This window comes from Coniophora puteana (assembly GCF_000271625.1).
Source record: "Coniophora puteana RWD-64-598 SS2 unplaced genomic scaffold CONPUscaffold_4, whole genome shotgun sequence".
Lineage (NCBI taxonomy): Eukaryota > Fungi > Basidiomycota > Agaricomycetes > Boletales > Coniophoraceae > Coniophora > Coniophora puteana.
In genome coordinates, this window is record NW_006913056.1 from 2,712,069 (window position 1) to 2,739,422 (window position 27,354).

At 53.2% G+C, this 27,354-nt stretch overlaps 10 protein-coding genes across 10 annotated transcripts; 5 read left to right on the forward strand and 5 right to left on the reverse strand.

Moving 5' to 3' along the window:
• Positions 1-176: 176 nt before the first annotated feature.
• Positions 177-1,556, reverse strand: CONPUDRAFT_143333 (uncharacterized protein). Its single transcript, XM_007769010.1, has 7 exons — positions 1,294-1,556; positions 1,101-1,233; positions 969-1,044; positions 772-905; positions 676-718; positions 354-620; positions 177-302 (listed from the first exon to the last, which is right to left on the reverse strand). The coding sequence occupies exons 1-6, from the start codon at positions 1,527-1,529 to the stop codon at positions 382-384; spliced, it is 861 nt and encodes a 286-aa protein (XP_007767200.1). The 5' UTR covers positions 1,530-1,556; the 3' UTR covers positions 177-302; positions 354-381.
• A 398-nt stretch (positions 1,557-1,954) lies between these two features.
• On the forward strand, positions 1,955-3,337 carry CONPUDRAFT_136453 (uncharacterized protein; the record flags this gene model as incomplete). Its single annotated transcript, XM_007769011.1, has 5 exons — positions 1,955-2,185; positions 2,242-2,550; positions 2,604-2,641; positions 2,686-3,007; positions 3,064-3,337. 5 exons carry the CDS (start codon positions 1,958-1,960, stop codon positions 3,322-3,324), a joined length of 1,158 nt encoding a protein of 385 aa, XP_007767201.1. The 3' UTR covers positions 3,325-3,337.
• A 356-nt stretch (positions 3,338-3,693) lies between these two features.
• On the reverse strand, positions 3,694-6,431 carry CONPUDRAFT_136454 (FAD/NAD(P)-binding domain-containing protein). The gene is made up of 14 exons (XM_007769012.1): positions 5,830-6,431; positions 5,579-5,776; positions 5,479-5,521; positions 5,392-5,416; positions 5,301-5,340; positions 5,035-5,247; positions 4,884-4,980; positions 4,726-4,830; positions 4,549-4,669; positions 4,390-4,496; positions 4,193-4,331; positions 3,988-4,133; positions 3,889-3,933; positions 3,694-3,835 (listed from the first exon to the last, which is right to left on the reverse strand). Exons 1-14 carry the CDS (start codon positions 6,325-6,327, stop codon positions 3,783-3,785), a joined length of 1,830 nt encoding a protein of 609 aa, XP_007767202.1. The 5' UTR covers positions 6,328-6,431; the 3' UTR covers positions 3,694-3,782.
• An 822-nt stretch (positions 6,432-7,253) lies between these two features.
• On the forward strand, positions 7,254-8,048 carry CONPUDRAFT_71988 (uncharacterized protein; the record flags this gene model as incomplete). Its single annotated transcript, XM_007768285.1, has 3 exons — positions 7,254-7,384; positions 7,531-7,943; positions 7,996-8,048. The coding sequence occupies 3 exons, from the start codon at positions 7,254-7,256 to the stop codon at positions 8,046-8,048; spliced, it is 597 nt and encodes a 198-aa protein (XP_007766475.1).
• A 1,027-nt stretch (positions 8,049-9,075) lies between these two features.
• On the forward strand, positions 9,076-10,381 carry CONPUDRAFT_71989 (uncharacterized protein; the record flags this gene model as incomplete). Its single annotated transcript, XM_007768286.1, has 6 exons — positions 9,076-9,251; positions 9,313-9,454; positions 9,514-9,604; positions 9,652-9,921; positions 9,980-10,297; positions 10,353-10,381. 6 exons carry the CDS (start codon positions 9,076-9,078, stop codon positions 10,379-10,381), a joined length of 1,026 nt encoding a protein of 341 aa, XP_007766476.1.
• A 424-nt stretch (positions 10,382-10,805) lies between these two features.
• On the reverse strand, positions 10,806-13,452 carry CONPUDRAFT_89327 (uncharacterized protein; the record flags this gene model as incomplete). The annotated part of the gene is made up of 16 exons (XM_007769013.1): positions 10,806-10,995; positions 11,053-11,469; positions 11,535-11,662; positions 11,726-11,781; positions 11,835-11,876; positions 11,929-12,015; positions 12,074-12,146; positions 12,202-12,416; positions 12,469-12,525; positions 12,574-12,655; positions 12,705-12,848; positions 12,901-12,951; positions 13,010-13,045; positions 13,105-13,158; positions 13,224-13,278; positions 13,340-13,452. The coding sequence occupies 16 exons, from the start codon at positions 13,450-13,452 to the stop codon at positions 10,806-10,808; spliced, it is 1,800 nt and encodes a 599-aa protein (XP_007767203.1).
• A 1,097-nt stretch (positions 13,453-14,549) lies between these two features.
• CONPUDRAFT_52099 (uncharacterized protein) lies at positions 14,550-15,619 on the reverse strand (the record flags this gene model as incomplete). The annotated part of the gene is made up of 5 exons (XM_007768132.1): positions 14,550-15,058; positions 15,111-15,185; positions 15,244-15,335; positions 15,387-15,427; positions 15,479-15,619. The coding sequence occupies 5 exons, from the start codon at positions 15,617-15,619 to the stop codon at positions 14,550-14,552; spliced, it is 858 nt and encodes a 285-aa protein (XP_007766322.1).
• A 2,593-nt stretch (positions 15,620-18,212) lies between these two features.
• CONPUDRAFT_102220 (terpenoid synthase) lies at positions 18,213-19,464 on the forward strand. The gene is made up of 4 exons (XM_007769014.1): positions 18,213-18,369; positions 18,524-18,698; positions 18,764-19,052; positions 19,104-19,464. Exons 1-4 carry the CDS (start codon positions 18,219-18,221, stop codon positions 19,458-19,460), a joined length of 972 nt encoding a protein of 323 aa, XP_007767204.1. The 5' UTR covers positions 18,213-18,218; the 3' UTR covers positions 19,461-19,464.
• Positions 19,465-20,615: 1,151 nt separating this feature from the next.
• Positions 20,616-22,991, reverse strand: CONPUDRAFT_71993 (uncharacterized protein; the record flags this gene model as incomplete). The annotated part of the gene is made up of 3 exons (XM_007768287.1): positions 20,616-20,673; positions 20,825-21,889; positions 21,961-22,991. The coding sequence occupies 3 exons, from the start codon at positions 22,989-22,991 to the stop codon at positions 20,616-20,618; spliced, it is 2,154 nt and encodes a 717-aa protein (XP_007766477.1).
• A 664-nt stretch (positions 22,992-23,655) lies between these two features.
• Positions 23,656-25,557, forward strand: CONPUDRAFT_136458 (Diphosphomevalonate decarboxylase; the record flags this gene model as incomplete). The annotated part of the gene is made up of 3 exons (XM_007769015.1): positions 23,656-23,705; positions 23,752-24,019; positions 24,078-25,557. 3 exons carry the CDS (start codon positions 23,656-23,658, stop codon positions 25,149-25,151), a joined length of 1,392 nt encoding a protein of 463 aa, XP_007767205.1. The 3' UTR covers positions 25,152-25,557.
• Positions 25,558-27,354: the final 1,797 nt, after the last annotated feature.

A 27,354-nucleotide genomic window follows, 5' to 3' on the forward strand; every position in this document is an offset into this window, starting at 1 on the left:
TTGTTCTCTTCTGTGCACAAGTTTCACAGTAAAGCTACAGACGCAAAGCGCCGCATTTGGTGGTCGTTGTAAGTTGCATCCTTCCATGCGATGGGGAAACTCTGAGACTTTGACTCTCCCATTCATAGGCTAGAGATCGAGCCACCCTTGGTAGCAGCTAACAAGATATATTTAAGCGCAGAGTAACATGAAGGGGATATATACAGACTGTAGGAGAGGGCTACGTAAACATATCATAGTATCAGAAACGTTTCATTGGGATGCCGTAGGAAGTGCCGCGGGGGGAGGGGAAGCGAGAGAAGCTGAAAGCGCATGTGAGCGTTTGACAGGATATCCGGTGAGCGGATACGCACAGCTGCCTTTGTTACTTGTGCTGCCGACCTAAAAGCTGTCATGGCTTCCCGGAGGTGGACTACTGCCAAAGGTGCAATCCGAGACATTCCCGTCGCCACTCACATCGTTACAGTTGCCGGTGCTTGAGTTTGTCGTACTACTCGTCTGATAGATGTAGACATAATTATTGACGACCGAATGAGCCGAAGAGGCCGACTCGGGGGAGGTCGGATCGGAGTCCGAGACTACTGACGGTGTCCCGCGACGCGAAGCGTCGAAAGCGCGACCTTGAAGTGAGCGAATAAATACAACATTCGCGGAGATATCAGCAAGAGAACGTACTCGTTTCGCCATCGTCACTATTCCTACCCGTATCGCTTTGTGGCTTGACAGTAGCTTAGATTGACGTTACAAATGTGCAAAAGTCTGCTTACTTACCCCGTCTAAGCCCGTGGTCCTCGAACTAAGAAAGTTTACTGTTTCGTCAAGGACTGCCTCGTCGTCCGAGGACAGATCACTACCACAGCTATCTACCTCAATTCCGATTATTCTCCCTTTTGGAGGCCTTCCAGCTAGATAAGTTGCGCTCGTAAGCATCAGTGGACTTAAAGGCATAGGTGAAACAGGCGTCTTACCACTTGGGTCCATATGTTCGATGTCGCTGCGAGGCACCTCGAATATTTCAGTATCTGCATGATACTTCGACCTTCTCTTCAGAGTATAATCAATACAGTTTCTTTGCAGAAGCTCAGAAAGCGGCAGCTTACAGAGGTGGTCACATAGAGTTTTCGTGCGCTCACGCAGAAGTCACGTACTTCAAAGTGCATTCTGCACTTTTCGAGGACCTGCCAGAACTTTGGAGACTTCTTTGTCTTCAGGTCGTCTCTTTGAGTACGCAGCCTATGCTCCGCCCTCATAATTAAAGGCATGTACATCAGGTAAAAGAAGTAATGATCTCACCAGTTGTACATAGTGTGAAGCTCATTGAGGTCCTGTTCAACTTGCGGACGAACCTTTGGGGGGGAGCTTGTCATCATGCGACGCATCTTCTTCAGCTCCGTAAACGTGAGCTTCAACATATATTCGCCATTGGCGACGGTGTGTGACTTGTCCGACAATTTTGAAAGGTTGACTTCTACGGAACTCTCGTTGAGTAGTTCTATGTCGCCGAGGTCAACTGCAATGAAGTACGGCATGGGAGTCGATATATGGATAGTGAATTTAGGGTAACAGTCGATGGGATAGGATGGCAGTAACCAGGCTTATCTAGTCACACAGCGATATGAAGCAAGCGCCGCTGTTGCTAACCCTATCGGGGGTGTCGCTAACGGCCAAAATTCGAACAATAAAGCCGCTGTGATTCGTGAAGCGGTAATAGAGTTGCTGGTCAACCGACCATGCCTTGCAGATTACTCCCTCCTTAGCAGCACCGGTACACTCTGATCGGCGATCACTAGATTTGAGCGCCATGAGAAATGGTGCCTGTGTCAAGTCAACACCTAAGATAGGCGTTCCTTGTAAATTTTGGGAAGCGAGCACGAATACAGCCACACGGTCATGTGATCTATTGATCCATATTTTTGTCCCTGCTATTGTATGCGTGCATCTGGGGTGTGCTTGACGCATGGCAGGCTCAGATTCCCTCTCCGAGCTCATTGAGGTCTTTGGAGAAGAAGCAGTTCGGCGTAGTCCCTCCCAACTGAGTAAGGGGGAGGCTTGGTGGGCCGAGCGATACCAATGGCTCAAGGACTCTGGCTACCAGCTTCGGCCTCGATATGCTCCGGACTGGAAGCCATCGTGGCACCGAACCAAGAAGTCCATCTTCAACAGTGAGGACGGAGTGCCGACATGGGTGCGTTTCTTGTGTATGACCCTTCTCAGTGGTATACTCAAACGTGTGAATCATAGCACGCCCATCTGTTGGATGCTGTGCGCACTTCGGACGGCAAGTTCGTCATGTTGAAGTTGCTCAAGTTCCAGTCTTCGAACCCCTCAGAAGCTGAGGTAGGTAGATACGAAGTTGAGATAGGCCAAAAGTTCTCGTCAGAACCGTTGGCAGCCGATCCTAGCAACCGCTGCGTCCCGATATACGATGTTCTATATCCTCCCAACGATGACAACAGTCGAATCCTGGTCATGCCACTACTCAGGACGCTCGACGACCCACAGTTTGATACGATTGGCGAAGGCGTCGACTTTTGTGACCAGATTTTCGTGGTAAGCTCTTCGAAACGCGCGATCGTTGCACTTTCTTACCACTCCACCAACAGGGACTGAAGTTTATGCATGATAACCATGTTGCTCATCGGTAAGAAATGTGGTGCCCTTTAGTCCTTTCTGACCAAAATATAGTGACTGCTCGATGATCAACGTTATGATGGAGGCTACCTCGATGTTTGTTGGAGACTGGCACCCCATGAACCAAAACAAGACACGAGACTTCGCCGCTTATGTGAAGTACTACACTCGAACGCAGCGACCTCCTCGTTATTATTACATCGACTTTGGTTATTCCCGGCGTTACGATCCGTCGACATCCGATCCGCGCGAGAAAGTCATGATAGGCGGTGACGATACAGTGCCCGAACATCAGGGAAACAACCCTCCGCCTCAAAACCCTTTCCGCACTGACATCTATTGTGTTGGAAACGTCATTCGCGAGTGTCTTCTTAACGTGAGTGGTTTTCCGGAGAGTCGTCAGCTCCGTTGATTCTCATCACGGTTTGGCAGGAAACGCGCGGATTTGAGTTTCTGGTCCCATTGGTGGCAGAAATGATGCACAAGGATCCTAAGCAGAGGCCATCCGCCACTGAAGTGGTCGAACGGTTCGACAATTTGACTAAGGGGCTGAGCTCGTGGAAGCTACGTTCCCGCGTAATTTACAGAGGGGAAGATGTCTTTACTAACACGCTCCACGGGACGACTCACTGGTTCCGCCGGGTTCGTTTTGTACTCACTCGAACTCCATCAATACCCAAACGTTCGTCGTGAACATATCTTTGCAATAATAACATCGATTTTGCTGTGATCATCTGCGTTCTGAAATACCCGAATATGCTTGATATAGTTTTAGCTGCAGTGACTGAGTAAACTACACTGTTTCTCTGCGAGTGCTTGAACGCGCATCATCGGTTGCGTCGGAGCCTTGTTTATCATGGTCTGACCTCGACTTCCGCTACATGTTGCGACGCACCGAGCGCGTAAGTAGCCTTCAATGTGAGCCACCTAGGCTAGCTTGGTGTAAAGCCCAGCTCAGGATCTGGCAATGTTCGCCTCGGAGACCCGAAGTTGTGTCGTGATGAACATTTTTGCAGTACTACCTGACAGATGCCGGTATCGCACTCAAAGAGAACATGGACGTGATATGATACATTTATAGTTCCAAATCGGCTTTCCAATATGGTGTACACTGATTTTAGTATGTGACGGCTGTAGTTTGATTCTACAGCTCAGAAAGCGAGTTCTTCCATCTTATACAGCCCTTCTTCGAGTCCCTTGATTTCTGTAACACCATCGTTAGCGATTGAATGTAACATCTGTTGGGGCTTGACGTACGCATAGCCAAATGCAAGCTGTGGAACCTTGCCATAGCGAGGTTCCCTGAAGCGTCATCTTAGTCGACGAAAAGTTACTAGTCGAGGCAGAGAAACGCACCAATGCCGAACCAGATACCTTCGTGCCCCGACGGCCTCCAAATCCCAGAAACTTGCCCCTCTTTGTCAAAGCCCCACACCGGGCCCACCTTCTTCGCCGCCTCGGGCGGACATATATCGTACATGGCATCCCGAGGGTCTCCATATCTACGCGCAAAATATATGGAGTAAGGTCCGCTCAGGTTCGGAATCAAGGAAATACTTACCCCGTGGCGAACACGACGACGTCTGCTTCAAGCTCTGTCCCGTCGGCAAAGCGAAGGCCCGTCTCGGTGTACGACTCGATCGCGCTTCCGTTTTTGACTTTGATGTGACCTTCGATGATGTGCTGGCTCGTCCCGATGTCTAGAGTGTTGTTCATGTCAGCAACAAGCAACAAGCAACGAAAGCCGGGGATGCGTACTTAAATAGTACCCTCCGGCTCTAGCATACAACAGAGGGACAATTCCCGCGTTACCAGGACCAAGGTTGGTCTTGAACTCAGTCGTCGCGAGACCATCAATGATTGTCCTATATAAGCTGTTTGAGACGAGCATTCGGCAACATTGTCAGATATACTCACTTGTCAAGGGTATTGGCGACGTGAGGCGCTAGTCGCTGATGGAACCCTCGGACTGCGGCATTAGGATAGGCCGCAGCATAGATATCCGCGAGGTCCACAGGATAGCCTTCCTTGAAGTCCGCTTAGAGAGACATCGTCAGTGAGGTGCGGTAAACCAAGGAAGATGATAGACTTCACATCGGAGGAGTTTAGCGGACTCAACGTTTATGACAAAAGTAGATGAGCGTTGATACATCGTTACATCAACGCCGTGGTTGTAGAAGTCTTGACAAATATCGTGTCCTGATTTGCGTCAGCTAGCTCTTCCACAAAATGAAAGGAGACATAGGACGCACCCGAGTTACAAGCGCCTACGACAACCGCTTTCTTCCCTACGTAGTCCGCGGCAGAGGTATAGTGAGACGAGTGGACAACTTTGCCTTTGAAAATTTCCTAACGCAAGCGCGTCTTAGTCATGGGGCTAGTGGTTGAGAGCAAAGGGCATACCTTTCCAGTGACATTGGGAACAACAGGCTTGCCGCCAAACCCCGTTGCAAACACCAGGTGTTTTGCTGTTAGTTTCCGCTTCTCCTTCCCGCCATGGTCGACGTCCACGGTCCATGTCTTGGTGGTATCGTCCCAAGCCGTGCCGGAGATATTCGACGCAGTCCAGACGTTGAGCTCGAGAAAATGGGCGTAGCCCTCTAGCCAGTCCGCGAGCTTGGGTGGAGTTACAACGCGGGCCACAAACATTACAATCGCTTGAAACGTACCTTTGGTGCTGGCGTATAGACGGGCCACGACGATGGAAAGCTGGAGCGAGGAATGAGCATGTGCTCGCGTGGTAGCAGCTGGCCGACTTACCCGAGATACGGTGTCTCACAGTACCCTGATCAATCATGTTGCATTCATTATAACGCTCGACGATGCGGGAATGTTAATGGCACTTACAAACCGGGTCATGAAGACACAACGCCTTGTAGCGAGTTCGCCACTGCAGACAACGATGAGTTAGTCTTCAGGACGCTGAAGAAGCTGGCAATTGGCATACTACATCGCCTACGCGAGGTGTCTTCTCGATGATAAGAGCAGGAATACCCAGATATTTGAGTCTCGCTGCGATCTCGAGGCCGACGTGCCCAGCGCCGACGACGACGACGGTCGGGTCGTTGTTGGGGAATTCGTTCTCCTTTGTTCGTTTGGTCTCCCAGGTGCCGTGATCTGGTTTCTGGTTCCGGAGGTGCCCGACCTAATCATTGATGCGTCAGGTGCTAACCGATTGTTTTGCCCAGTTACGCGTACCTTCTCAGGGAAGTCTTGTAGCCCATCAAGACAAGTCAATACCGTGTAGGCCTTCCACACGCGTGCGGAGCCGGAGTCCGATACAGATACGGGTACAAGAGTGCATACACCCGATCCGCGGCCAACCTTAGTCTCAAAGGTGAAGTGAAGGCGGAGGAGCACGAGGTCGGGGTATGGCCTTTGTAGTTCGGGTGCTCGGAGGCCATCTTCGGAAAGGTGTAAGGCTGTGATGCCCGTCGCAGCGAGACGAGCGTTCAAGAGGTTTTGTATCCCCGATCGCCCGCCAATTGTTCTCAGATCCCACGTCAGGGCGAGGATATCCTTCCAGAACCCGCCATCCAGGAAAAGATCGGTGGCGGCGGTGGCGTTGTGTGACTGGATGGCATCAGAAAATGCGCTGAACCAGGAGCGGGCAGTGTCAAGCGCGGAGATGTTCCCTGGATCTGTCACCCCTAAGCGGTCCAAAGTTGGAAGTTGATGTTCGGGCCAGTCGATCATGTCGGATGCTAGGAGACAATGCAACGTCAGATATCTAGGTGGCGAAGATTGGAAACAATTTTGGGCGCTGCAAAAGGCGACAACTCTCAATATGTTGGAACGATGACAGAGTGTCCTCTCGAGCCTTGCCATAATCTTATAGCCGCTGTAGCGGCGAATTCGGCTCAGCGATAACGCCCTGACTTTCCTTTTTGAGACCGGCTATGGTGGACGGCCTGCCTAATATGGATTATCGCCACCCGCGCGGACTGTCTATTCTGACGGTATTCGGCCTAAAACACTGATTCGTGCATTGCACATGCACCCTATGCTTGCGTCACTCAGCGATTTTTTGTAAGGTAGATTGCATACCAAGGACATCTCAAACCTAAATTTAAGCAAGTTGGGCGAAGGAAAAATATTCCACACGCGTTGCACAAAAGTCTGTCTATTCTGACGGTGAATCACAGTAGAGATAGTGTGCCAATAAAATGCTGCAGTAGACTGAATGTCTCTCGTAGTGATGTCGTCTGTTGGATATGTTGCGCATTCAAAAAGTGAACATCGGCAAACCCCGTGATCCCTGCGGATGCATCTCCGCTTGGAACCCAGCGACGCTGGCTTATCGGGACCGGTGCCGCGGATGTAAATTACGCATTCAATTAGGTTCAGTTTTATAGATGCATCTCGTTCATTTGCCCCCGCTTCTCCTTTGTCTTAGTCCTTTGGAGGTTAGCAACCCCTGACAGGGCTTATTGTCCTTTGAGACGGCGATCAGCAGATTACAAGGACTCCAGAGTGGATGACACTTGACATACTCACACAAATTCATTGCTGTTTGACGTTGTAGGTCCATGGTTGCTCGGTGGGTCGTTGGCAAGACGGCCACGGGATGCTCAGCAGAGCATCTTCAATTTCTCGCCCAGAGCTCACGATTCTCACAACAAATGAACAACAATGGACTAATTCTTCTGTCCGTATTGTTTTCTGCACTGCTCGTCTCGTCCTTGCGAAAACCACAGTTTGTTGCCCTGGCAATCCCAGTGGTGACTTATAAAGAGTTGATTTCTTCAGGGTGGTACGTTATCCTTTCTCGCTTCTCAATATCTCCCAGGTGCTCTCTTTCTCGCTGACATAGAATATGGCCTCTCGTACTTCCGGTTCTCTTCTTTACTAACACACAAAAATCTCGCGCTGACCGTTTTCTACAAATCGTTCAGATAGCTCTATCGACATCCTCAAGAAGAGGAGCCAGAAAGCCCGCGCTAACGGAAACCTCAATCCTCGTCAACTCGCTTTAGAAGCCGCACCTGGTGAGCAGTTCTGCATTGGTATCTGCGGACACTCTACCGACGTAAATGTCATCTCAGGGAGCGAGTGCCACCTATCTTCCATCGAGCGACTTGCTCTAGCGAGCGCCGGGCGAGCTGAGAAAGCGAAGGCCGAGGCCGAGGCTGAAGCAGCACGACGCAATGTCCATCAAGGTCGTCGCGGACCGACACCCACCGGGAATGCAGCGCCTCAGCGACCGGGATATTACCCCTACGTAGTAAGCACGGGCAACAACATCAACCTGTATGGCAACTCCTCTATGGAAGACCCTTCCATCCAGTCCGGCAATGGAAATACGGGCGGAAGTGGGTATTCTGAGTGTTCTCATAAGTGTGCTATTGACCATCTGTCCATTAGCCAAGATTGTCCACAATTATTACACCCCTAGAACGACTAAGGCTGCTGCCTGATTATCGTATTATAGTATAGGAGATGGAGAGCCTGTATCACAAGATTCGGTTGGACTTTGGACATGTGTATAGCTAGTATCACAGCCGCCGAATGTTTTTATCTTCTTTCTGGATATCTCTGACGTGTTATTTATCTCGTGTTGTTTGCATTGCATCTTGTTACAACGAGTCTATATAGAAGCCTGTCATGACTGAAACAAAGCGGGAAGAGGTCGCTATTAATGATCAGTCAAAATTATCAAAGGGATCTCTATCCTTAAAGAAAAGAAGTTTGATTAGTGCACCTGAGATTCTGATGCGGCACCACCTTCCAACAATTCAATAGAGCCAAAGCGAAGGATCTCACCATTTACTTATTCGTGTCGAGTTCCCGCACACGCTTCATCCGCTCGGCAAGGAGTTTGCGGGCGAGAGTTCTGTCGCCGTTCCCGCTCAGGCTTCCCGCCCCTCGTTTCGAGAAGGGAGACGAAAGGTTGTGACGCCATGCTTAGTAAGTAATAATGGAATTATTCCCATTGGTTCGACTCGACGTCTGACAGACATCGCCTCAGACGCGCATCACTTATCCATGCTCCTCCGGAGTCCTCCCCACGAGTTCGCCTCCAGCCTTGTCATCCAAAGGCCACGAGAAGCGAGGCATGCCAAACAACAAGCATCCTCAAGGCAACCGACTTCATGAAGGTCAGTTACCCGCTTGTATATTGTTGTGGGCGCGTATGTATTGATGACGGTACCTATTTGAGCACAGCCGCGCTGTGGTAACCTCGTGTGCGCAGCCTTGACCAACAAAGACGCGTCCCACAACCTGTCAAGCTCCTTTGTCTTGCCCCATCCTTCTCCCTAGTATGGAAACGTTGTCGTTTCGTTGCTCACCGTCATCTGGCGGCGTCCTGTTGAGCTCATGGGTACAAGGAGTTTTCAGTTATAAAAGCGACTAGAAAGGTGAGGGAATGGTATCACAATTTGCTCTCCTCCATTAGCACTTTCTCTCATCGCCTTGTCCCAAACCCCACTGCTAGCTTACACCATGTACGACTTTCAGATCCGCGACGACAAACGCCGAACCAAAGGCAGGCTTGCGCAGATCGAATGGGCCAGGGATACCCTTAGGACCATGTACGACTACACGAACACGCGCCGCGATAAAGCCAGCGACAAGGGCATCACGTTGGCGGATGACCGTTTCGACGAGGAATATGACGCGTAAGGATATTCAGTCATCACATTGCGAACTCTTCACTCAACGGGGATTTCAAACACGTAGGCTTGACCAGACTCAAAGAGCATTTGAGGAAACGTTAAAAGCTGAGACAACGATGCAGTCGTTGAGGAGCCTTATTTGGAACAAAGACGTTGACGTGGAACAGCACGTTAAGAAGTTAGAGGAATTTTGGGACCGCACTCAGGTATGTCAACTCGCACATTCCATCAATGGTTCCTTGCTTACTGTGGGTTGATTATATAGGTATCATGGGCTGATCTCGACCGCCGTCTCAGACAATCAGCCCTCTCTGCCGCGTCGCAGTCAGCTGCATCTCTTCCTATTGGCGAGGGAGGTAAGCCACACTCTACATATATGCGCCTACATGGCTTTTACTTACAGCGACTTCTTTAGCGGCTCAACGTAGCGGCACCCAACCACTTTCCGTAATGTCACCTCAACCTACTGAGCAGAGGTCGCAGAGCGCACCTTTGCCTTCTCAGCCTATTCCATCGGACGCTGCTAGTGTGTTGCCCACGGAGGGTCCCACCGATAGGCTTCAGAGCCCGGTTCCCAAGTCTAGTGCCTCAACTAACGGGACGTACTCTTATTATGACTCGCACAGCAGAGGAAACACATTCCAGGTTGGAGGCAGTAACAACAACGGTACTGGTGCGTCATTCACATCCCAGCTTTATTTCACCTAGGTGACCGAGCGCCAATCCGTCAGCTACGCAAGTTCAGCATCACGGCGGAACGACTACCTACAAAACTCTGCCTTCCCCCATGAATGAGAGGTCCCCGTCTCAGTCTGGGGCTCAGGTAGAGGAAAGCAACATTCCAGGAACAAATGACAACGGTAGGGCTCGTAATACCGGCTGGGGCTATGCCGTATCCGGCGACGGCGTCGTGACCGACGGTGTGGGTGTCTCCAACGTCCATGGAAATGGCCATGTCGTCGGAGGTGACTGGAGTTGGTTGGCAAAGATGAACTCGTCGGGGAATGGAAACTCGTTTCAGGTCGGAGGTTCTGGAAACGTCGGTAGCAGTAAGTTCCGAGTACTGTTGTGCAGACTAGCCACTAACGCGACGATGCATTTCAGCTTGGCAAGAGACATACCACAACTACTAACCTCAGTATAAGTATCGATAGTACAGTATAAAGCAGACTCGGGAGATGACGGAGTGGTGGGTTTGATGTAGAACGATACTATCTAATAGACATATTCGATGATGATCCTGCTTGGCGGATTATCGAGCGACACACTCAACGCTGCTCAACATACTAACCAGATCGTAACGTTGCATTAAACCACAAACAAGTCAACTGACTGTAAAGCAAAGGATCAAGCAGAAAACTACGGCACCCGTTTTGATTTGCTGCTCTGCCTTCGCTGCGTTTCTACACCTGGGTTCAAGTCAGGAACAGCGGAATCTGAAGTCTGGCGAGGACGAGCCGAATTATTTTACGTGGCATAGCAGATGCCTTCTAAGTAATGCATCGTGGTTGAGTACATTAGGTACGAGTCTAAGGAGGATAATCTTTTGAACTCTCTTTAGACTAGCACACGCATGAAGCCCGCAAAGTACTTGTTCAGATCATCATAGTGTGACGCCAGCGCAATTGTGCCTACGAACCCGTCTGGTCTCACAACAACGAGTGTGACCTCATCTTGAGCAATGCCAAACCGCTCGTAAGCGTGTCCACCTGTGGCCTGCGTCACGTCCGTGTCGTCAGTCAAGACTCTACATGTGAACCAGCTCAACAATGATACTCTGCTCTTTCAACAGCTCGACACTTACTTGGACCAATGGGGACGGAATAGAACGGGAATACCAAGCATTTTGACAGGACCCTTTGTTTTAGCCACGATCGTGACAATACTGAACTTGCTCTCGATGCTTTGCGCGTCCTTCAGATATTTGCGCAAGAAGCTTGTAGGCTTCTCGAGCTCCTCCGCTAACGCGTACACCTTGGCAAGTTGCATTTCATCGTTCACATCGCCAGCGAATACGAGTATCTTGAACCGCGCATCGGCCACTAGGTATTCATGAATATCGTATGGCCGGTAGTCACATGTTCGGATGAGAATCTGAGGCGGCATGCGTTGCCCGATGGTGAGATTCGGAGCGGACGACTGGTGTTTGGCGTTTATCCAGGTCGATTCTTCGTATTGGATTCCAACACCAGATGCGAATTCTGCAAAGGTCTGGAACGCCCTGCGGTCCAAGCATGTATGCACCGTTGTAGGCGAATTACGCGCTAAACGATTGCTGTCACTTACTTGAAATTCTCTTCATGGCTCACACCGTCCTCGAACGACTTGGTCTTTGGTTTTGCCGAGAAAAGCCCGGCATGCGTCTTATCGAAGTCGATGAGGTCCTGCGCGTACTTCTGGCGCTCGAATTCATACTGCGTGTGTAGAAATCAAATTGATTAGGAGTTTTGTGGCAGAAATGAAGCGATGAAACCTACCGATTTGAGCAAAGAAAAGTCCGCCCATCCCCGTAGCACATGAACAAGCTTCCAGGCTGAAAATGAGCGATTCAGGCCGTGCAAATCAAGATGCATGTCATTGACTTACCCAGATTGTGAGTGTCGTTTATGCTAGCGTTCATTCCTTGTCCTGGAGAAAGGGGTTATCATCCCAGCGCCCGCAAGATCTTTAGCTTTCTCACCTGCTTTTGGAGAATGGGTGTGGCAGGCGTCACCAGCAATGAAGACGCGCTCATGCGCAGAAAACTTGCTAGCCACGCGCTGTCCAACTGAGATGATGGTTTATATTAGAGTTTCTTCGACACTCATCTCGTAGAAGGTACGAACTGACATAGACTGTCCACCAGTCAACGTCTTGAGCATCTTTAAGTATATAAGGGAGGAACGACTTTTGCGCAACCTAAGATGGAGTGTGAGTCGAGCCCATTGCAACGCAGAGTACAAAAGATACACACCGCGATTAGCTTTTCAGGAGTCATGCGGCTCTTATCCACGCGTCCACTAGCTGGGTCGATGACGTCTCGGTCTGACAGTTGAATATACAACCGGACCATGTCGTTTTCGCGAGGGATGATCATGATACTCCCATTGACGGAGTGAATGGCAGTGCGGTTCCGGATATCAGGGAAATCCGTGTCGGGGACTAGGTCTACTGCGCCCCATATGTGCTCTACGTGTCGTGAGCTAAAATCCAGTACGGAGTTTTGGGGAGTGGTATATACCTGTTTGATCGCCGTCCATTGTGATGCCAAGGGCCTTTCTCACCCACGAATGAGCGCCTGGAACTCAGTTAGACTTCACTACATTATAACAGGTCGACGACCTACCGTCCGCCCCTAATACAAACTTGGCATTTACCGTCTCCGTTCTACCCGGCGATGATGAGGTCTCGAGATGCTGCAAAGTGACCTAAGCCGAGATTAGTTATACAAAATATCCCTGTATGCATGTCAAGTACCTTGACAACATGCGCAATAGTGTCAGATAGCTTGGATTCATCGAAGGTGATGGAAGTGGGTATAACCGAGTAATCAACCCCGAGACCGTTCGAATTTAATGAGTCTAGGAATATAGCTTCAATAGCTCCCTGGTTAAGAGCAAGCTGATCGCCGATATCAGCGTTAGGTACCTCGCACATGGTTTTGTCATCATACCTTATAGGGAAAGCGCGCATTTGGAGTGATATCCGGTTTCATGTCGGTGCACTGTGGGTAGTTATACAGTAAGCTTGTCTGTGACGCTGACACTTGGAGCTGAACGTACCTCGATCCCGCCTTGTTCACTAGGGTTGTAGAATGCCTATGAACCAAGTTCGATGAGACGTACTATAGATAGACCTCGGGTATATATTTACGTACAGCCATATGAAGCTGGACGGCTTCGCGGAGGAGACGATCGCCGAGCCCGTAACTCTAAAGAGGGTGGGATAAGCATCGCTCGCCTAGAACGAGACAAAGTTTATACGCACGTGAAGCACCTCAGTTGTCCGTGGTTGGATACCGTCTGCCTGACCCGTCAACAATCGAGTCACTCTAGGGCCCGAGTAATGTTATTAGGGGATAACACCTCTCATAGATAAAGTCTACCACGAACCTTTTGTCGATCACTCGCACGCCAATGCCTGCGCTGGCGAGTGCAGTAGCACACATTAGACCTGCCGGACCAGCTCCGATAATCAGGACATCGACAAAACTTCCAGTAGTCATTGGTTCAGTGTACGGTACTGGTAGACGCGACGAGGGGAAAGGGGGCTGGTCCATGAGCGAAGACTCGAATAGGCCTATAAGAAACGATTAAGAGGAGGTCATCAGGGGTCAGCTAACCAAATCACGATACAGAGCTCCCTTGTGACCAACCCATTAATTACCACACCGCGATGCCGACATCCAGCGAGATTACGGTAAAGGCTTCACAACGCCCACCTTCGGAACGCCCATGCTCTTGCTAACCATCTAAGGATAGAGGGAGATAACGAGATGATTGGTTTATTTCGCTGTCAAGCCTGGATGGTGGCTTCGTCTACCAGATTTGTACTTGGTGGCGCTTCGTTGGCATAACCAGATCCCCGCCCCTTAGTGTAGATACAACTTGTCCTATCTCGTTGAAGGAGCTGAATCGATGATTGATGCCACAACAATCATTGTCGGGCTGTCAGCTCAGTGTAAAGCCCGCTGCCTAGAAGGGGGCGACACGACTCCGCGTGGCCACTTGTGCCTTCGCTTGTGCCTTCGTCAAGTTTTCGTGGAGGCCTTGGAGCGGTCACCTCGTTTGGGTGATAATTTGACATTAGGTCCTTTCTCTTCGGCACGCATCCTGCAACTAACTGCTTACTGATTGAGGTTAGGATTCTGCGCAGCAGAGGCGCATCAAAACGGCGGAATCTGGCGGCAAGAAGGTGGTCTTTGCAATTTGGTAGACCGCTGACGCGTCGAGCGCGCGTTGTCTGCTGTTGCTGTGGTGACTAAGCCACGCCCGATGCGGCACTGCCCCTGAGTGACCCAAGCTTTTATCGTCCACCACACTGGTCGTCGACGAGGTTTTCAATGACATTATACAATATCAGAACACTGTTATAATCTACCTTTTAACATGTTGTCTTAATTGGCCTGTTCAAGTATCTTAATTGCAGACAAACGTCGGAAACTAACCATGAAAGTGAAAACCGAGCAAGTTTGTGCGTCAAGAAATACTATATTCCAAGAGTTACATCGTATGGCATCTATGCCAATGTTGAATTGGCAGGAATAACATATTATACAGCTTACATTACTAGTAATTCTAAAAGCTGTTAATTGCTTGTGAATCACAACCTTATTGCCGACCAATCCAACAGATCTAAGTCTCCACCAACAGTTGGCAGCGTCTTCAGCTCCACCTGCACATCAACCATGCCTTTTTCAAACACATTCTCCCACATCTCTATCCAGCTGTCCGGTGAATGATAGAACATCAAACCAGAAGAGCCGATGCTGGTGACGGACTTGATGGCCTTGACACTGCTCCCTTTGTGCCTGCCAAAGATCATAGATCCAGGGATGGGAGATAGCAGTCCCGCGAGCGCATGCGCAAGGTGCTGCTGCTGAGCCTCGTCGAAGACATGGAAGAACATTCCGGCGTATATAGCTGAAACATGCCCATGGAGCGAGTTGAGCGATGTGAGAGTGTTGAGGTCAGGACGTGGAGTCGACGGGGTTTCGTATGCGGGAGAAACCACTTCAAGCATAGCCGGGTCAAAGGCGTCTGCTGCAAAGTGATGAATCGGGTAGGTCGCTGGAGTAGTCCTGAATAACTCGTGTCCCATTTCCAAGAGCTCTGCGTAGCAGTTTATTACAGAATGTATTACATTCTTCACGGCCATGCTTACCTGGTCTGATGTCAGAGATAATTACGTTCTTAGCAGGAAAGCCGTCGTAGACCGCTCGTCTGGCGTCGACACCGACTTGGGAGGTAAACTGTCAGGACATGGATTGAATAACTGGGATCAGGTTTTCACTCACAACAAGCTGCAATATCTAAGAAGACAGCATCTTCGCGTTCTCGACCGATCTTCAGCAGCTGTGGATATACCGGGAGCTTGCCCATGGAGAACCTGCGCTATAACGTTAACCAAAATACATATCGTTTAGGCCAGTTAATGCACTCAAGGAAGCCGAAAAAGCGAATACATGGATATGGCGCGAACTGTCGGAATATATGAGCAAAACAGTTCATAAAGAAGGCTCAATAAGTCACCTCGTACGCCTTCTTTTGAACGTGGAGAACGTGTTGTTTGAGCTCTTCATCGTCTTGTATGCCCGTTTGCGCTTTGAAAAACCCAGATTGCTCTGGAGTGAGAGCGTAAAAGCTATCATCAGGCGGCGGGATGGAATCCATTCCGATCTTCCCTTTGGGCACGGCAACGAGTCCGTGCTTCGGGTCCTTAGTCCACGGTTGGGCGGCTTGAACCATGGTTTTCGAGACGAAGTTGCGTTAAATCTATCGTTACTCAACTGGCCTATATATCTGCATACTCGGCGTCACCTGCCACTATCAGATAACTTGCAGAGCCCAGCCTTCTTGTCGATGGGTCGAGGCACTCCCGATCTTACATCACATACATTGCCATTCCGAGTGCCCCATCATACGGTAAGATCACGGGAAGTAGAGAGGCCCCCGCATACTATACGGCATCGGGAATCAGCGGTACGCGTTAAACACATTCAGTTTAATGAAGTGGCAAATTCCGGCCTACTAGTCCCTCAGATTAGCCAGGATGTTGAGTAAGATGTACTCTCCGAGTGAAAAGGGCGACGCACGATATGTGGCTGGATTTAATTGGCTTTCATAGGATATGACAATGACGTTGTTAGAAGCCGAAGCTAAGACGTACCATAGGACTGGAGAAGGATGACGTTGAAATTGGGTGAATTGCCTGTATCGTTGCCGAAAGCTGATTAGAACTTTTCAGGAGGCGCTGCACTGATGGAATGTCGTAAAGTGCCTGTGGTTCTGCGTATCGAATGCAGATATTAAGCTGACAAGAAGGTGCCAAGGTGCAGAGATGCCGTGCCAGAAACCTTTTCGTCAACATCCGTCGGAAGGTCGTTTTAAGATCCCCGACAACGAGCTTCATATTTGAAGTAACATTGTATGAGTGCGAATACGGATATACGCGATGTCTAGGTGGTCCACTTGTTGTATGGATGGATGGATCCGCTTTGCAACATGAGCCAAGGGCTGGAGGAACGCAGTCGTAAAGCGCCAAAATAAGCGCCTGTTTGACGGTGTGGACCATACGGGTACCTGACTTAGGTCTGGGTGGATAGGAAGACGTCTTATCATAACAACTACTCACAAATAACATAAAATTGGAAAAAGGCAAGGATCCAGGGAGGATAGGCCAGCGCACCTTGGAGAACAGGCTTAAAGATCATGAGAAGGCACTGATCCGATATCTACGTCAAGACGCCACATAGTGGCGCATGACCAGGTCCCGTAGGTTGACGTGATATACCAGCAGCCGTTCCCCCGGTTTCGTCTGGATAAGAGGCGGTGGTTTACGTGTCTTCCGCTCCGCTTAGCCAGCATTGCAGTATGGGTTGTAGCGCTGTCTCCAACTGTCTGGCAAGCTGCGCGGCGGTCGGGGTAAGCTAAGGACAGATAAGGCCAGGAACACTGACACAGACGAAGGGAGCCCTGGATTGGGAGGCAAGTAACGTTCCACAGCTGATGAGCCGATTAATATAGTGGACAAGCGATGAACGAACTTCCCCTTGCTGTTAGCACAATACAGTAAGCTGAATTCAAGCAGCAAGGCTGCACAAAGGGGCTGTTGTTCCGGTTCGGAGTCATATCAAGGCCGAGATTTGAGCACGTGTTAGCATGACGTACACCTATACACACGACCACCATACATACGCTAGGGTACATCTAAAGTAGGACTGTCCGTCTTGAGGCTGTACGCCTCCCCAGTACATTAATATGAGTATTCATTCATTCATTCATTCATTCAAGGCCGAGATAGAGCTTGATAACGGGCACCGTGGGTGTTGCCCTAGGTGTAACATCAGGAAAAGACGATTCTGTGATTCAGGTATCGTCTCGAAGCTTCAAGAGAGTGTATCTTGAGACCACGACATCCTCATTGATGGACGTGCGTAGCCAAGATGGTGGTGAATGACTTTGCCACCATCGTGAGAAGATAGAGCGACAGATAGTGGCGGAGTCCCAACTACAACGTCCCTACATACAATCATAATGGTATCAGTGAGAAGCTCCATTACGTGCCGATCCTCGTGGATCGCCTCCTGAAGTCTGCCGAAAATGAATTGAGGGTGCGAGATAGACTCTCAAATCGATAAATTTTCATGCAACCTGACATCGTGGGCAAATGCGGAACGTGCCCGACGTCGCCTTCTCATTCGAAGCAGCTTTACAGCGGAAGGTAGTTCGACACTCCGGCCTGAACCTTTTACTTCACAACTATTTACTTACACGCTTCGTCGATAGTGTATACAATGTGCCGGTGTGTTCCACCGTGTGTCTTCGGCCGCTAAGTATTCGCCTCTTACATTGCTCCAAGTACTGCGTAATCATGGAGAAAAGGGGATATAGGTGTTCAAGATAAGCGCTTGAAGTGTACGGGCTTTGAAAATTTGACCTCCTGGGTTAACGAGTACATAGATTCTTAGGCGCCCCGCTTCCGGCGGCAACTTTCAACGTTCGTCTTCTCACTAAACGTCATCCCGCAATGGTACAACCTTCATTTCGATGAAACCTTTGTGGATAGCACGTTTGGAGTTCCACCCATATGCAACCCATATGTTCTGCTTGTCACTCTCGGACCGACTCCGTGTGAGTAATGCTGGAAAGCTCTGACGCATATAAACGTACGCACATTTCCCCAGAGGCTCTCATCCCCTCACCTAAAAGAATAGGCCTTCCCTGCATCCCTCACATTGATACTAGTACTATGCCTTCGATCACCTCGCCCATGCCTAATCGATTTTACCTACCAGATACTATGGTCACTTGGCCGTGGAAAACGAGAACCAACCCTCATGCTGACGAGGTAGAGGAGAAATGCGTTGAATGGTGTAACGCGTTTCCCATGATGACGAAGGCATACAAGAAGCTCAAGCCAGGTATGGCTTTTGATACTCTCGATCCGCGATATTTTACTCATAATCTCGCAACAGTGGTATTTGCTTCCATGGCTTATCCTGATGCAGCCGCAGGTTAGTCTTCCCTTAGATCTCGTTTAATGGTCCTGGCGGCTCAACTAGTCCATTCCTTTAGATCACCTTCTCGTCGTATCTCTCTTCGTCCTCGTCATCATCTTGGTCGACGACTGTACGGACGCCGAGAACGCCGACGTAGCTCGGAAAACTGCGGATCTTGTGAAAGACGCCTTCGAGCACTCCGATCAGCCCAGGCCTGCAGGCGAAGGGCCCATCGGCGAAATCGTGCGCCGGTGAGTAGAGCATGCACAGGTCCTTGCATCGAGCGCCATCTTGATGGCTCTATTTTTACTCTCAGGTTCTGGCAATTCTCTATCGGGGTAATTACCGCTAACGTCCAAGTCGCTTTTCTCAAGCACTTCGACGAGTTCCTCGATTCCATCGTTACGCAAGCAGGCCAACGCGATGAGGACGTTCGACTCAGCGTTGACAAATACCTAAAGCTGCGCAGGGACAACGTCGGCGTCATGCCTTTCTTCCCTTTCCTCAGAACCACGTCAGGACCTGACCTTCCAGAGGAGATTTGGGACTCTGCGGTTATCGCTGAGATGACTGGCCATATCATCGACATGTACATCTTCGATAATGTACGCCACACGCTCTCTTCGCTTTGGGTCAACCATATTCACTCGTTTCAGGATACGATTTCCTACGGTCGCGAGTACGCCCTGGGCGACACCGGGCACAACATCGTAACACTACTCATGCAAGAGCACGGCATCGACGTCGGAAGCGCCGTCGCATGGGCCACCGCCCGCCACGCCGCTGCTCAGAAAGCGTTCAAGGATGGCCTGGAACGCCTCCCATCTCTCGGTTCCCATGCGGATGCCCAAGTCAAGGAGTACCTGAATGGGTTGGGATACTGGATCAGGGCATACCACGTCTGGTCCTTCAAGATCGAGCGCTACTTCGATGGCCGCGGGGACGAAGTGAAAGCCAGCCGCCTTGTTCAGCTCAAGCCTCCCGCAAGCAGCGTGCAGTCTTCTGCACATTAACACGTAGTATCCAGCCTCTCCTAGTCCGAGACAGACCTCACATGACTAGAAGATTGCCGTTCTTGATATTAGGACAGATGTTGTTGATTACGCTGTCTTCCCAAAATTTGAATGTACACCAGTACTTTTCCTGATAATACACTGCAAACATCTCTTGATAACAATGACATCGTTATTTGGAAATTATTGCAAATATCAAGGTGAACACGGCTGCTTGGGCTTCAATAGTTAGCTCTTTATTACTTTGATATCTATCAAAGACAGACATGCAAGGTGCCGTTTACTGGTAGCCGTATAGCTCTGTTTTTATATGGTTTTAAATGACGAGGAACCCGGGTATCTGCGTTCATCTTATTATTGAAAGTACTTTTCAAGTAATAATATCGCTATTATTTGGGAAATGTTTGCAGTGATACCAAGTGCACAATACACGAGACCGGCTACAGACCGGTCGAATACTTATTATCACCACACGCACGGGGACAACCAACAATCAATTAGATACGTAAACCAAACACACCCGATAGCTCAAAGAGAAATATAGAGATCAACAAGAGAGAGAGGACGCAATCATAGTACACGCAGTCCATGCTACACAAGAAGACGGAGGTAGGTAGGTAATCCTAACGGATACGATACGATATACCGGACCCAGAATCGCATGAGGATGAGGGTGAGGAATGGAGAGACAGAGAGACAGAGACAGAGATGCATGTATGTACATATACGAGACAGGGAAGAGTGACGATGATGAGGTGATGGATGCAGTGATGACGTGCGTACGCGTGTGTATGTATGCTCATGTTCAAACAAGGTGTGATAGGTCAACCGCACAGGTCGCGTCGCGAGGAAACATGTACAAGGCCATGCATCCGCCGAAACACGACCCGCACGGCGTATTATATGCAAGCAACAAGGACAGGGGACAGACAACAGACAACAAACAGACAACATCAGAGAATCAGAAAAAAAGATAAAATCAGGGAGGGAAATCGTATGAACACAATTACTAGTACGCGAGCACATGTCGACGGCGACGAGAGAGATGGAGATGGGGGAGGTATGAGCATACGGACATTGTTGGACGAGGGGACGGTGAAACGGATGCATCAGGTTTACAGAGCATGTCAGTCGGGCCTGCAGCGCAGCGCAGATCTAGCGCCCGCCGTCCTTGACAGCCTTGATCCGGAACTCGGCGACGATGCACACATGACTATATCAAATTAAATCTCGTCAGCACACCGCAAAAAAACAAAAACAAAAAACAAAAAAAGAGCAATTGCAAAGCCCAGGGAACAAAAAGAATGCTCTTGAGGGGACAGAAACCCGATAGAACAGAAGTGAAGAAAGAAAGACCAACTCACTCGCTCGGAAAATGCGCATTCGGAAACCCAACACACTTGTCCAAATACCCCGCATCAATCGGACCCAGCACACCCGTCACACCCAGCGTGCGCTCCGAATACCACAAATAATCGAGCACGCCCTGGTACGACGGCGTATGGTTCGTCACCACCGCCTCGCCGGGCCTTGCCGCGCGGCCCATCGCCGCGCTCTGCCCCGCACCCGCGCCCGCACCCAGGGACAAAGACGGGTTAGGCGTGCCGTGCACAGCGTTCTGCACGGGCGAACCCTCCGGCGCAAGCGGGGACATCTCCGGGTCCCCACTGATAATTCCATTCACACCAGGCGGCGGCGGCGGCGCAACACCCCCCGCCAACACCCCACGATCGCCACCGTCCAGCCCCGCGGCCCCATACGCGCTGCGCAGACCCAGCCTGTGCCGCGGGCCCGCGGCAGCGGCAGTGTACCGCCCGTACGTGTGGCCCATCCAGTCCGCGTGGTTCGGCGGGACGTGCCCCGCGCGCAGAAACTCGTACACGCCCGACTCGGCGACGCTGTTGAAGTCCCCGACGATGAGCACGGGGAGGAGCGCGGGGTCCGGGTACGACTGTGCGTGGCGCGGTCGGCCTGGCGTCTGCCCCTGCGATTGCGTTTGGGAGGAAGGCGTAGGGGGCGCAGACGCCAAAGGGTCCGCGTCAGGGGAGAATGAAGCCGAGTCGACGGTCACATAGTCGCCCGCCAGATCGCCCGCATCGCCGCCCTCGCCGCCGCCGCCTTCCGCGGAGCCAGGGAAGACGGGATCGAGAATGACCTCCTTGCCCGCGAGCTCGCGCACCGCGCGCTCGACCTCCTCGGCGAGCATCGCCGCCTGCACGAGCTTGACATCGCGGTACGCCGGGTCCCAGTTCAGATGCGCGTTCGCGCACACGAGCCGTGCGCCCGTCCTCCTGTCCCCAAGCAGTGCGAGCAGCGCCATATGGTCCTTCCCCAGCACGCGGTTGAACATGTCGTCCGTCTTCTTAAAGTCCGGGCGCTGCATCGCGGCCGTGGCGAACTCGAGCGGGCGCGAGTCGACGAGGACGAAGCTGCCGACATGCATACGAATGCACCGGTGAGAAAACCGACCAAAAATCAGATTCATCGCAAGAGAACGCACCGATCACGCTTGTAAAACGTCGCACACCCGTCCGCCATCGCCCGCTCACCGTCGCCCTGCGCGCGCCACCGCCCCTTCCACCAATAAATACCCTCATACCCCGCCTCGCCCATCGCGCCCTGCCAGAAATCCTCATACCGCGCCTTCTCGACCTCCTGCAAACACACAATATCCGCACGGTGCCTTAACACCTCCGCCGCCACCAGCTCCTTGCGATACTCCCACGCAAGCGCCCACGCGGGCGTATACCCATACAGCCGCTCCGTCGCGCACTTCTGCGCCAGCGTATTATACGACAACACGCGGATCGCGTCGTCCTGCGCGCCGCGGTCGCCCGCGTACGCACCGCGCTCGGCGGGCGGGAGCGTCGAGATCCACGTGCGCGGCGGCGGGGGCGCGGGGATCGGCGCGGTGTCGCGCAGGTAGGAGATGAGCGCGGGTGTGCCGTCCTTTTGCACGAGCGCGCGCAGGCCGCTGTCGATCGGGTTGCCCTCGATCCCGAGCGTGCGCAGCTGGTGCAGGCTGCCGAGCTCGACGGGCAGGCCAGTGAGCATGTTGTCGAACAAATACAGCTCTTTGAGGCTCGTGAGCATGCCGAGCTCGGGCGGGACGCTCGAGAGGGCGTTACCACTCAAATCGAGAAGCTCGAGGTGGCGCAGGCGCGAGATGGCGGGCGGGATCTGGGTGAGGTCGTTGTGGTTGAGGTAGAGGTTGATGAGGAAGGAGAAGCCGAATAAGGCCGAGGTGGGCGGGAGGGTCTTGAGCCTCACGCCGCCCATGTCGAGGGCGGACCAAGTGTTCTGCGGCGGCCTCGCGGCCGTTGGGCGCGGAGCCTGGGTGATCGGTGCCACTGTTGCAGAGGGATGATTCGCACGGGCGGCTGCAGCTGAGGGCGAGCCATCTGTGGTAGAGGCGCTGCCTGGTGGGGCGCCATCGGGTGTGTCTTTGGCGTCGGGGTCGGGGGCGGGTAAGATGGGCTTGTTGGGGTTTGTGATGGGGATGGCAGCTTTGGCGACGGTGCGAGAGGCCATGGCACTCGCTCGGGCGCGGTGGTGCGGCGAGCGAGAGGAGCGGATCATCTGCAGGGGCATACGTCAGCATATGAGGAAGTGAGTGGATAAAGCGGGGACTTGCCTCGCATTTGAGGAGCTGCTGCTGCCAGTGGGTGCTGATGATCGTGCTCTGTGCGCTGCCTGGGCTGCCATTGTTTAAGCCGTGCGAGTGGAGGGAGTGTGAGTGGGCGTTTGCTGTGGGTGGGGAGGAGAAGTGGGGGAGGCCCGAGAGCGAGGGGTGCTGGTGGTGGTGGGGGAGGGGCGGTGGGAGGTGGGACTGGTGTGGGTGGGCGAGGGGGTGGTTGTGGTTGAGCTGTGGGTGGATGGCTGGCTGGAGGTGGTTGTGGTGGATGGGGGTGTGGTGGTGGAGTGTCGGGGTGTAGAGCGGGTATGGATTGTGACTATGTTGTATGTTTGCGTGTCTTGTCCAGGCGTTCTGGTCCTTTGCTACGTTTCCATTTTGTTGAGAGTAAAACATCGCATCGAACAGAACATAAACAAGATCGGAAATCGTCCACTCTCTCTCGCCCAGTCACTGTTACCGTCACGGTCACTGTTATGGTCACAGCCCCTGTCTTTATCGCTCGATCGCATAATAAAACAAGAGCGTCTTTAACAAATAACATCTTTCTCTCTTACCACCATGGTCCACCAGGCCACAGTCACCGCACCCGTCAACATCGCAGTCGTCAAGTAAATCCTCACCCAAAATCTCATTTTTCATTCTAACACAATCCAGGTACTGGGGCAAACGCGACACAAAGCTCCACCTCCCCACCAACTCCTCCCTCTCCGTCACCCTCGACCAGGACTATCTCTGCTCAACCACTACAGCCCGCGCAGATGCCGCATTCAAGAAAGAGGACGGATCGCCCGAGGACCGCGACCGTCTCTGGCTGAACGGCAACGAAGAAACCATCGCAGGCAACGGGCGTTTCGAGCGCTGCATCTCCGAGATGCGTGCCCTCCGCACCAAGTACGAGCAGACAAAGCCCGATGCTACCAAGGTGCGTCCCGAAGCTGCGCTCATAATTGACATCCCTACTTATAATTATTGAACTTTAGCTCGCCGACCTCCCCCTGCGCATCGCCTCACACAACTCCTTCCCCACCGCCGCCGGCCTCGCCTCCTCCGCCTCAGGCTACGCAGCACTCACCGCCGCCCTCGCCGCCCTCTACGAGCTCAACACCTTCCTCCCCTCCTCCCCCGCCCCCGCCCACCTCCCCATCCCCGCCCTCTCCAAGCTCGCGCGCCAGGGCTCCGGCTCCGCCTGCCGCTCCCTCATGGGCGGCTTCGTCGCATGGGACATGGGCGCCCACGCCGACGGCCGCGACAGCGCCGCGCGCCAGATCGCCGACGAGGCGCACTGGCCCGATATGCACGCGATCATCTGCGTCGCGAGCGCCGCGAAGAAGGCCGTGAGCAGCACCGCGGGCATGCAGGCGACCGTCGCGACCTCGCCCTTGCACGCCGCGCGGTGCGGTGTCCCCGCCCCCGGCGCGCCGGTCGCCGCGTATGCCTCCGGGCGCGGGCTCGTGGACGGTCCGGGCGGGACGATGGCGCAGATGCAGGACGCGATCAGGCGGAAAGACTTTGATACGTTCGCGGAGGTGGCGATGGCCGAGTCGAACCAGTTCCACGCTGTCGCGCTCGACACGCGTCCGCCGATCCGGTACATGAACGACACGTCGTGGAACATCGTCTCCGCGATCACCGCGTACAACACCCTCGTCGCGCAGCGCACGCGCGGCCAGCGCAAATACGCCGCCGCGTACACGTTCGACGCGGGCCCGAACGCGGTGGTGTACGCGCTGCAGAGCGACGTGCGCGAGATCATCGAGCTTCTGCTCGCGCTGTTTCCGTTCGCGGAGGGCGCGGCGCACGACGCGCGCACGGGCATGCAGGCGGGCGAGCGCCCGTTCGAGGACCGCCTCGGGGTGTTTGGAGAGGAGGGGTGGGCGGGCCAGGCGGGTGTGCCGGAGGGGTGGAGCGAGGGTGTAGGCCCGTTTGAGCCGGGCGAGGTGAAGCGGCTTATTCATACCAAGGTTGGGCCGGGGCCGAGGGTGTATGAGGGCTTTGGGAGGACGGATGAGGCGAGGGCGGTGTTGGGTGCGGATGGGTATCCCAAGAAGCTGTAAGGGTATATGGGGTTTTGGATAATTTACTTTAATGTGCACGAATAAGGACCTTTTCTTGGCGACGACTAGAAAACACGCCGATGGTATCCATTTGCTATAAGCACACAGCTCCTAAGCTATCGACACCCCACGTACATGCCCAAGTCCAACCGTCGAGCCTGCCTACAGCCAACACATACCCCACCACCGCGACAACAACCACAAGCCACACCTCCACCCGTGCAAACGACCCCTTGAATGAGTTTAAGTCTGCCGCACCCTCGACACGAGGGCCCACTATCTCCTCAGCATTGGCATGGGCAATCACCCGCATCTCATCTCCAACCGCCCGCCAAAACACCACCTGCCGCCTCCTCTCTCTCGCCTCCACATCCGCCGGGTCCTCCGGCACCATGAGCACGTGCACAGCAAGCCACAGTAGCAATGCCCCCGCGTGTGCTTTCACCTTCGATGTGAGACGGTGCGATGCGGCGGCGGGTGTGGGGCATGCGTTTGCAGCCGAGGCCGAGGACGAGGTAGCGGTGGTGGAGGAGGTGAAAGGCGCATCGTCCTCCCGCCCCGCAAAGCGCGGAAAGGCGCGATAGAGCACGCGCGCGGTCTGCCGCACATCGTCGCGCGTCGCCGCGTCGCGGTGTGTCACGTCTAGCGTCGTCGCCATCGCATTGCCTGTATAACCCCGAGGCGTACTCAGCAGCAGCCGTGCAACATCGCGTCTGCTCGCGCGCTGAGGCTGACGGGTGTGTCTAGGGGCGCGATGTGCAGGCGGCGGAGGCGGGGGTGGTGTGTGGCGAGCGTTGTGAGTTCTGCGGAGGAGAGGGAGAGGGCGTGGTGCGGGGAGAAGGTGGTGAGGTCTTCGAGGTTTCTGAAGCTAACTGAGTGTGCGTGGGGGGCGAGGAGGGGAGAGAACGCGTCGAGGAGGGCGATGGGTGGGTGTGTGCCCGGGTGGGTGTCTGTGCGCTGGATGGAGAGGTTGAGGACTGTGAGATTGGCAGGCGAGAGTAGGGAGGCGAGGGCGGAGGAGAGAAACAAGAGCGAAGACGTAGACGCAACCTCGCCCAAGAGATCGATAGTAACCGAGCCGACCTCGGCTGGAAACGTCCGCCGAATGAGTTCATAACCCCCACCGTCATCCCCGGACTCCGCAAACAGCGCCCCAAGCGCCCTCATCCCCGTCTCGCACGAATCAACGCGCAATCCAAGCTCGCTTACCGCCCTAATCCCAAATCTGCGGTCCAGCCACCTATCCCGCGCCTCCACCGGCACCACGAGATACGCGATCCTCCCGCCTCCACGCGCCACGAGATGCTTAATCACGTCCCCGCCCAGCGGACCGCACTCCACGCCTTGCAGACACCGCCACCCGCGCACGGTGCGCGAGACAGCGCACCCCGCCTCGTCAAGCGCGAGCTGCGCGCGCCGTGCGTCTGCCCATGCGAGCGGGCAGCGGAAGCGCTCGATGTGCGGGCACCGCGTGGATAGGTCTGGGATGTCGTGTAGGAGGCGGGAGATGTCGGTGCCTTTGATGTGGAGGGTGCGGAGGGAGGGGGTGAGGAGGAGGTGTGCGATGAGCGGGGTGTGGGTGAAGTAGTGTATTTTGAGGGTGTGGAGGTGGGGGAAGAGGGTGTGGGCGGGGGAGGAGGAGGAGGGGTGGAGGGAGAGGAGGGAGAGGGAGGAGGCGAGGAGGTGTGTGCAGAAGGCGGGTGCGAGGACGGGGTACGGCGGGGAGAGGTGTTTGCGCACGACGAGCGAGCGCACGCGCGTGGTTTTGCGAGCGAGGAGCGTCCAGTCGCGCGCGGTCATTTCGCGGCGGAAGTGCTGCCCCGTCGCTGTGTCAGCACAATTCTCAAACACCACAGATCGTCGGGTAGGCATGTGAGGAAGGTGACGAAGCAGTCGATGTGCGCGTATAGGGCGTCGAGCGCGGGCTCTGTGAAGGCGTGCGAGACGCGTGCGAGGTGGAGGAGGGTCTGTTTGTCGGTGGCGTCGCGCGTATCGAGGTGAGAGAATATGAGGGCGATGAGCTCGGGGATGTGCAGAGCGGGGTGCATTTGTGCGACCCTCTAAGTGACAGGCATTGTTATGTATGTGAGCGTCGCCATTGGGTGACGTGGGGTCGACGTGTGGGCGCAGTCGGTGGTGTCAGACTCAGAGTCACAGGATAACAAAATCAGTGCATAAATGCTGTAAAGTGCCTAGGAGAGTC